At 40.1% G+C, this 8,246-nt stretch overlaps 1 protein-coding gene across 2 annotated transcripts in view; it reads right to left on the minus strand.

The window, feature by feature from the left end:
• NCKAP1L (NCK associated protein 1 like) overlaps positions 1–8,246 on the minus strand; it is a 1,498,172-nt gene that overhangs the window by 923,936 nt on the left and 565,990 nt on the right. For both annotated transcript variants that reach the window (XM_044083976.1, XM_044083975.1), the window contains one exon: positions 7,974–8,106. In XM_044083976.1, the coding sequence (XP_043939911.1) occupies positions 7,974–8,106 (133 nt within the window). The remainder of the gene's footprint in view (positions 1–7,973; positions 8,107–8,246) is intronic.

The following is an 8,246-nucleotide window of genomic DNA, read 5'->3' on the forward strand; positions in this document are numbered from 1 at the left end:
TAAACTCCTTACAAGGCTCAGTATTACAATGTAATTGTTTGGGGGCAGTACTGCTGGGAGCCTGTTTTGTTAAAGTAAGAAGGTTAGTTCACCATCTAGAAACCTATAAATAATCAATAAACAAAAAACAAGCAAAGAAATATCCTAAAACATCAAGGACTCATGCCTTGTTCCAGAACATTAATGTATTACATTTGAATGGAGGTATGCAGTACATAGATTGAAAGATGGACAGAGATCACAGGTGCTTGCAACAGTAGGAGTATTATATTTAAAATGGACATTTAAGATAGCTACATGATGCACGTGTTCCTAGCTAGTACAGATTGCTGCATGCATTCATCTGATGGAAGAAGCAGTAACAGTATAACACGCTTCTATTTCAACAGAAGGAAATGCAGGTTACAGATTTACATCATTTTTATGCTTAATTGCATAATAATTATTCTGCCTCATTAGTATTCTTGAACAAGCAGTTTTGTAAAATACAGATGAATGTATTTTAAATATTGTTGCAGAAGAACAGATTTCTTTTAGTTAACCTCAGATGTTAGCAAATGCCCACAGAGAAATGAAAGTTATGTATTTACCATAATGCTGGATCACTTTCATCCAATTCTGTCTGATACCATAGTTAGACATTTGCCAGAGCTCTGGTGCATCGAGCACCTGCACAGGTTACCCATCATCCCATATGAAATGATCATTCACCTCAAGTTTCCTGCCTGGCTACCATGTGAACCATAAGAACAACAAATATACTGATATGACAAACTCTGTCAATTTGGCAAGGGGTAAGACAGAGGGAGGGAAGTTGTATCAAACAAACTTAGATAAAAAGAATCCAGCATTGTGGTAAGTGTATAACTTGTGTATCCTGTTTCATCAGTCCGCCCAGACCGGCAGTCAGGATACAATCCCATGCAACCTTATATCTCAGGTGGAATCTTAGAACCAAAGAGCCAAAGGCAGCTGTAATCCTAGAAATAATGTACAGGTTGCAATGTTCGGAAAATGTGTGCAGCATGGAACAAGTGGCTGCTGCACAAATTATCATCAATGTAGGACTATTAGAAAAAGCCCTTAGAAGTAAGCACAGACCTTGCTTGTTATGTGGTAAGGATCTCTGCAACGAGTCGATCAGAAGGTAGGTTGGCAAATAGTTTTCACAAGCAGCATACTTACATTTTCATACAGATAGAGAGTCCCCACAATACTGCAATGCATAAGCATTACACTAAATCCCTGTCTGAAACCCCCATAAATAAAATATGTCAGAAAAAGTGCCAGGTAAGTACCAGGTACATAACCCATAGTTGTCCTTGCTCAACTAAAATACTTCACACATAAAACGTTCCTTTTAAAAACTAAGAAGTTGACATAAGCAGTACATTTTGTCACAATTTTGGCCAGTAAATTAGCAAAAGTTAAAATTAAACAGTCCCTGATAGTAAAGTTCCAATAGTAGAAAACTACCCAATTTTTTAAAGGGACAGCTTATAATAATAAACAAAGAAGTGAGTAGTAGACCAAATATCAGCAACACAAATCTCATCTACAGGTACTCAGGCAGAGTAAGCTGCAGAAGTTGAAACCATTCTGGTCGAATGAGTTCTTGGCTTGTGAGTTGGAGACAGAAACTTTTCTTTATTAGCAAAAATAATGCATTCAGAAAACTACCTGCGCAATATGACTTTTGAAACATCATGTCCCAATCTTGTTTGTGAAAATGAAAGAAATAATTGATCTGTTTTCTTAATATCATTGGTACAATGCAAGTGGAATCTTAGCTGCTGGTGAACATCCATCAAATGAAAGGTATATTCTCATTTTTTAGAAAAATATGGGAAGAAAACTAGTAAATTAGTAGTTAAGGGTAGCTTCAAGACCACATTTGGAAGAAAGCTTGGGTTGCTCCAAATAGATACAGTGTCCTTATGAAAGATCAAGTAAAGAGGGTTGTAAGATAAAGGCTGCAACTCAAAACTTCTTCTAGATAACATCATAGTCATCAGGAAAATAGTTTTCCAAGATAGAAATTTCACTTCTGCTGATGTTACTGGTTCAAAATGAGGTCAGGTTAAGGCCTGAAGCAATAATGTAAAGGCCCAAAGAGGAGATGGATCTCTGTTAGAGGGTTTGAGAAAGAATGTTCCCCATAGAAAGACTCTTGAGTTTCCTGGGTGCAACAGAATTCTAGTTTTCAATCACATGAAAACTGGATGTAGCTGTTAACTGCATCTTAATGTTAGGAAAGTTAATGCCTTCCAGAAATAATCCCACCAAAAAATACAGAATAGATAGTAAACATGCTGAGAAAGTATTTAAACCCTTTGAAGAAGCCTACATAGCAAACCCTTTCTACTTATGTATGTAAACCTTTCTAGTGTTTGGTTTTTGCAAAAAGCATAAACTGTGAATTACTGATGTGGAAAATTCTGGCATCCCTAGCCATCACTGGAGTTGGAGAAACTATGCTAATTCAATGGCTTAAGTTTCAATGAAACTAAATGGCTGGGTGAGAAAGAAGATTTGGAAGCAGCACCCATAGAAGGTGTTCCAGGTGAGGCCAAAGAAAGGGAGACCAAATCTGACAGGGCCACAAGGGGGTAATGAAAGTCACCACTCCCTTGCACTGAGTGGCTTTCTGAAGAAACTTGGTTTTGAGGGGAAATAGTGGAAATGCATATAGAGGACCTGGAGCCAACTGTGAATGAGTTATTGACCCTTTTGGGGGATCATTGCAAAGTAGCTGCTGCACTTGGTGTTCAAATGGGACATGAGGAGGATGCATCAAGGCTGGCCCCAGCAATTGAAAATCATAGTCAACACTGACTGATTCAGGGTCCACTCATGGGTCAGAAGAATAGACTTGCTCAGTTTGTCCATTAAAACACTGGAGCTCACTGGAATGTGCATTGCCACTAGAAAGCATTGGTAAGACATTGTCCATTGCCACACCCTCATAACTTCCTGACATAATGAGTATGAACAGGTTCCCCCTTTACTTGTTGATATACCAGACCACTGCCATGTTGTCCATCTGGTTTGCTATCACCCATTTGTGATGGGAGTCCTGTAAGGCCTGCAGTGCTAGGAGAACTGCCCTCATCTCCAAGATGTTGATGTGAAGTCTGGCCTCTGCCTTTGACCATGTCCCTTGAACCATTTTCCCTTCAAAATGCCTGAGCAATCTTATAATGGAGTCATCCATGTTCATACTGACTTTTAGGGTTGGAAAAATGGAAGGTAAAAATCCCATGTTACTAGTGGTGAGATCAACCCCCAGTATATGTGGCACCTGCATACTGGTGTGTGATGGACTGGGAACTGCATGGATTAATATTCCATTTATCATTATACAGATAGGGGATTTGAAGAAGAGAAGACATTGGAAGCTTGGTGATGAGGGACAGTACTCAAATTCAGCATTCTGCCAATTTGACATGTCATATTCAGGTGGCACCTATGAATTCTATAGTCTAGATCAGTGTCAGCTAGCTTTTGTTTAGGTTTATATATTAATCACCAAGTGCTGAAAAAATATGAGCAAATCATCCTTGGACTGAATAAGCAGATCATTGGTGGTTGTGGTGAGGAGGCAGTCATCTAGATAGAGGAACACCCAGAGCCCTTGCAGCAGTAGATAATCTGCCATCAGCCATGCATTTGGTCAACAGCTTGGTGGCTGTGGTGAGACCAAAGGGCATTGCTGTGAACTGGAAATGACTGGCTCCAGCCAAAAGTGGAGAAACCTCCTGGATATCTTGCTTTCTTGATATGATAGCAAGCATCCTAAATGTCTATTAAACACATCCAGTCATCATTCCTCAGAAGAGACAGAATGAACTACAATATGACCATATGGAACTTTGTCTGTTTCATACACTGATTGAGGCAACTGAGGTCCAGAATGGGCCTGAAGTCTCTGCTCTTTTTTGGAACCAAAAAGAATATTGAATAGACTCCGGATCCTCACTGGTCTGGTGAGGCATCCTGGATGACTTGGTTTTCTGTTGCCAGTTTTCTCTAACTGGTTAGAATGTCAGGAATGTTTTTCTAGTCTTTTGGGGGAAAACAAAGGGTATAACATAGCCTCTGGTGATTCTCTTCTGTATCCAAGAGTTTTGAGTGCTAGCTAACCAGACATTCAGGTGCAGAAATAAGCACCCCCAACTGCCTCTGGAGTGCTGCAGACAGGCAACCATTCAGGAGCACTGGAAGGGTTTCTCAGTAAAAGGACCACAAAGCCACTGATTATGTGGCCCCCTCTGCCTAGGTGGGGCTGTCACCAGAAGAGTCCTAGACAAAAGTCTGGGATTTATGGAACCATAACTTCTCTCCACTGTTCTGGGGGAAAAGCATTTTGGGGGTGGAAAAATGCATGCCTACAACAAGCAGGGTTTTACCCCCCTGCTCACTTCTGATAAGCATAGTTTTGACATTTGGTCCAAATAGTGTGGAATCATCCAAGGGAGCATTGACAAAGGATGCCTTGAAGCTCTCTGCAAATTCACAGAGATGCATCCAGATGTGCCAGCAAATAGTAATGCCCATATTTGCTGTTTTCAATGTGCCATCAACTGCATTGGAGAGCAGTCACATGGGCATGTTAGTCACTGACTGAAGGGCAGGTAGCTGTGATTCCACAGTCTTCTGTATATCAGCAGCCACATTTCCTGATTGAGACTTGGAAAGCTCTTTGATCAAATCTCTGGAAATGAATCATATAAGCTCAGTAATTTAGTGCACAAAGTCTGCTTTCCAAACCTGTCCAGTGCCCTGGACTGCATGTTGGGGGGATGGGCAGAGGTGTTCTTTTTGGAGATCTCTGTTCTTATGGCTGCTACAACCACAATGCAATCTACAGCAGTACCCTTGCTCCAATGTCATCTTTTCCTAGAGGATACTGTCATTTTATCAGGTTTTCCACAGAATCAACTCCACCACATTAAGTCCCTTCCAATCCCATTGAGAGACCAGGTCAGTAAGGTCAGCAGGTGGGACCACCTAGTAAGTTGCTGCACCATCTCAGAAAGCCTCAAGGTTACTGACTCCACTTGGGAGGGGGCTTCGGTAGACCAACTCCCGATTGTTTCATCAATTCAAATATGTCTTCAAAGGAGACATCTTCTAGAGTATGTCTTGGAGACCCTCCCCTTCCTCAAAGTTGATGTTTTCAGTGAATGACTCCTGAGGGGAGTTCAAATGACTCCTATTGCAAGTCCATTTCCTATGCCCTTCTCAGGTGGAAGGCTCTGGTGATGGCACAGAACCAGGAGAAGAACTTGCCAGACTGGATCCATCGAGTCTCACTCAGGCCACCTATCCCTGTCTGACAGTTTGACCGGAAAAAGGATCTACAGAATACATGGAGGATCAAGATGGCTCCAAGTGCATGTGAGACACCTCCTCTCTTGACCTGGACAACAACCTCTCTGAAACCAAAGCAAAGGAAATCTCTTTTTTTTCTTTATTAAAACATCACTTATGACAATCAATCATACATTTATAGAAATGAAAATAAACCACACTGACACAATCCTGGCTGCAAGCATTTCACATCATAGACCATACTGAAAAACTCTCATTTGCAAACATTATACATCACTTATAATCTACCCGATCATTTTCAGTCAAACATTACATAGCTCATTCAAGTCCTACTTTCTTTTAAACCTCCTTCCTCTCCTGTATGTATTGTTCCCACAATTCCCATTTTTCCTGTGTAGTTTGCTTCTACCTTTTTCTAAAGATCTTAATTCAAGTTGTTTTATCTCTGTTGCTATATTCACTACTTCTAAAATAGTTGGTTTAGATTTTGATTTCCATTTTCTAGTAATTGCGTTTTTGGCAGCCACCATAATTAGAGGCAGCAAGGCCTTACTATATTTAGGCAATTCCGATTCTGTATCATAGCTCAGAAAAATCATCTCCCTCGCCACACCAATCTGTCCATCCAGCATCTCTGACAGTGCATACCCCAGGGAATACTTAAAGTCCGCCAACTCACTGCACTCTCAGAAAATATGCTCCCAGTTACCTCTTTTCCCCGTCACACCTGCAACATTTGCTAGCTACCTGTGGAAAAAATTCTTTGGAATCTACTTGGGGTATAAAAATATTTATGTAAACATTTGCAAGCAAAAATCCTAAATCTTCTAGATATTGTTGCATATATGAGAAGTATACATATATCATCCAGTTGTTTCATTATGAATTGCTTACCCAGTTTCTCTTTCCAATCCTTTCTATCCTCTCCTGGTTGAGTCTTATAGTTATCATGCAATATTTTAATTTACAATTTATTCATTTTTTAATGGTAACTTCTGTTCTAGATTTTACTAAAAACTCCACTAGTGCTGGTCTTTCATTTAGGATCCCCCTATTTCTTTCTCTTTGCCTATACTCTGATATCAATCGTTGATAGGGATGGCAATCTCTAACTTGCCATCCAAAAAAATTCTTGGCATGTACCCATTCTGTCATCTTTCCCTCTCTTGTTATTTGCTCTCCCGAAAATCCAAACTAAGGAATCTTGCAGGTCCCAGGCCCCCCCAACTCAACACTAAAGCCAACAGTGGAGTTGAACCATCTGTGCAGAATTACCCAAGGGTAGGGTTAGCTAAGAATCTCAGAGTCAATCCCAAGCCCCAGACTTTGTCCGTAACCTCACGGCTCTGAGACCCTTTGTGATGGTGTTGAAGTTAAAAGAGTGAGGGAGCTGTCAGATCTGAAGCTGACCAAGCTCTCATCTCAGTTGAAATCATCCTGTAGGAATCATTCAGAGTCATGGGAACTGGATCTGATATGTGGACTACAGAAGGTGATGCTAGCAAGGGTGTCACTGGGACCTGATCCAGAGCCCCCTGTAGGGAAGACTTTGAGAAGAACTCCATCTATATCAGCATCCTAAGAAACTTTGGAATCATCCTATTGACCTTGGCTTCTGAAAGGTTTCTAAATGCCCCAAAATGACCTGAAGGAGGAGGACATTGAGGGTGGTTTGAAATATCGGTGAGTTAATATTTCCTGAAGGATTGAAGAATGGAGCCAAGGAATGGTCAGCTCCAGAGAAAATCTGCATGACGATGAGGGCAATTTGATCCAAACTGACTCCTGGACAATTACTGGATCTGACTGCCTGGGTGTTTGTGGCACTAGTCTAGAAGGACCAGATGGATGCGAGGATCTTTTCTGGGTCTTTTCCCTGCTGTCAGATTTCAGTTTCACTTTTCTTTTTCCTTGCTTCTCTCCCTGTCTCTTTTCTTATCCCTCTCCTTTGGTTGAAGTGGAAAGAGATCCTGAAGCAGAAGCAGTTCATTCTCCCTTTTAGGCAGGGAGCAGACCTTTTGGACCAGTTTGTGGCCATGGTCTATATGAGGCTTAGGTCCAATAAGAGCCACAGGACTCACACTCTGGATCAGTATGGTCTACCCCTAAACAATAGACGTACAAGGCATCTGGGTCTAGAGGGTGGAATTGTATGACAACATGAGATGCACTTTTCAAAACCAGAGGCTTTGTCACTCATGGTTAACTGCACAGCAGTAACAATAACACTAAAACATATCTACTGGAAAACACTATATAATATATTCTTTGTATTCTTTCCAACTAATTTACTTTCAGATCTCATTTTACTGATAAACCATAACTATTTCTGCTATCATAATGAAAATCAAAAAGATTATAGCCATCTAAAACTGAATGGGTTTTCTGAATTACATGGAAATTAAAAAAAAAAAACACACGTTTTAAGCACAATATAATTTAAAATGAGGCCTTTATCATAAAATCATGAGTCTAAGTACATCTCAAATGAAATATTTTGTCTTGTGACAGCAATTAGATTCCTATGAAATTATGATATCACCATTTGCTGAATATGCTGCCTGGTATAAATTGAACATGGATAAAGAAACACCAGTTGGAAGAGTATTTTCTTGAAAAACATTTCACTTTTATCCTACCTGTATTATCTCACCAAGCAACAAGGCATCAAACTGAGACAGGTACTGTAAATGATAGCGCTGCAAAACTTTTTTGTACTTCTGTAATAGTACCCTCAAATCTTCCATTGCAAACAACATTTCTGCTATGGACCTGCAGTAGAAACAGAGATATAATGATCAAAACAAGTAAATGTATATGTAAATTACAGCCTTTTTTATTACTTATATGAATCCCTGCAGTGGTTAACTTTAAGTATGGTTTTTGAAACAGAAAAATAAGTATAAGTGATC

Source organism: Protopterus annectens, chromosome 9.part0 (assembly GCF_019279795.1).
Source record: "Protopterus annectens isolate FY-2018-M chromosome 9.part0, PAN1.0, whole genome shotgun sequence".
In the NCBI taxonomy this organism is placed as follows: Eukaryota; Metazoa; Chordata; order Ceratodontiformes; family Protopteridae; genus Protopterus; species Protopterus annectens.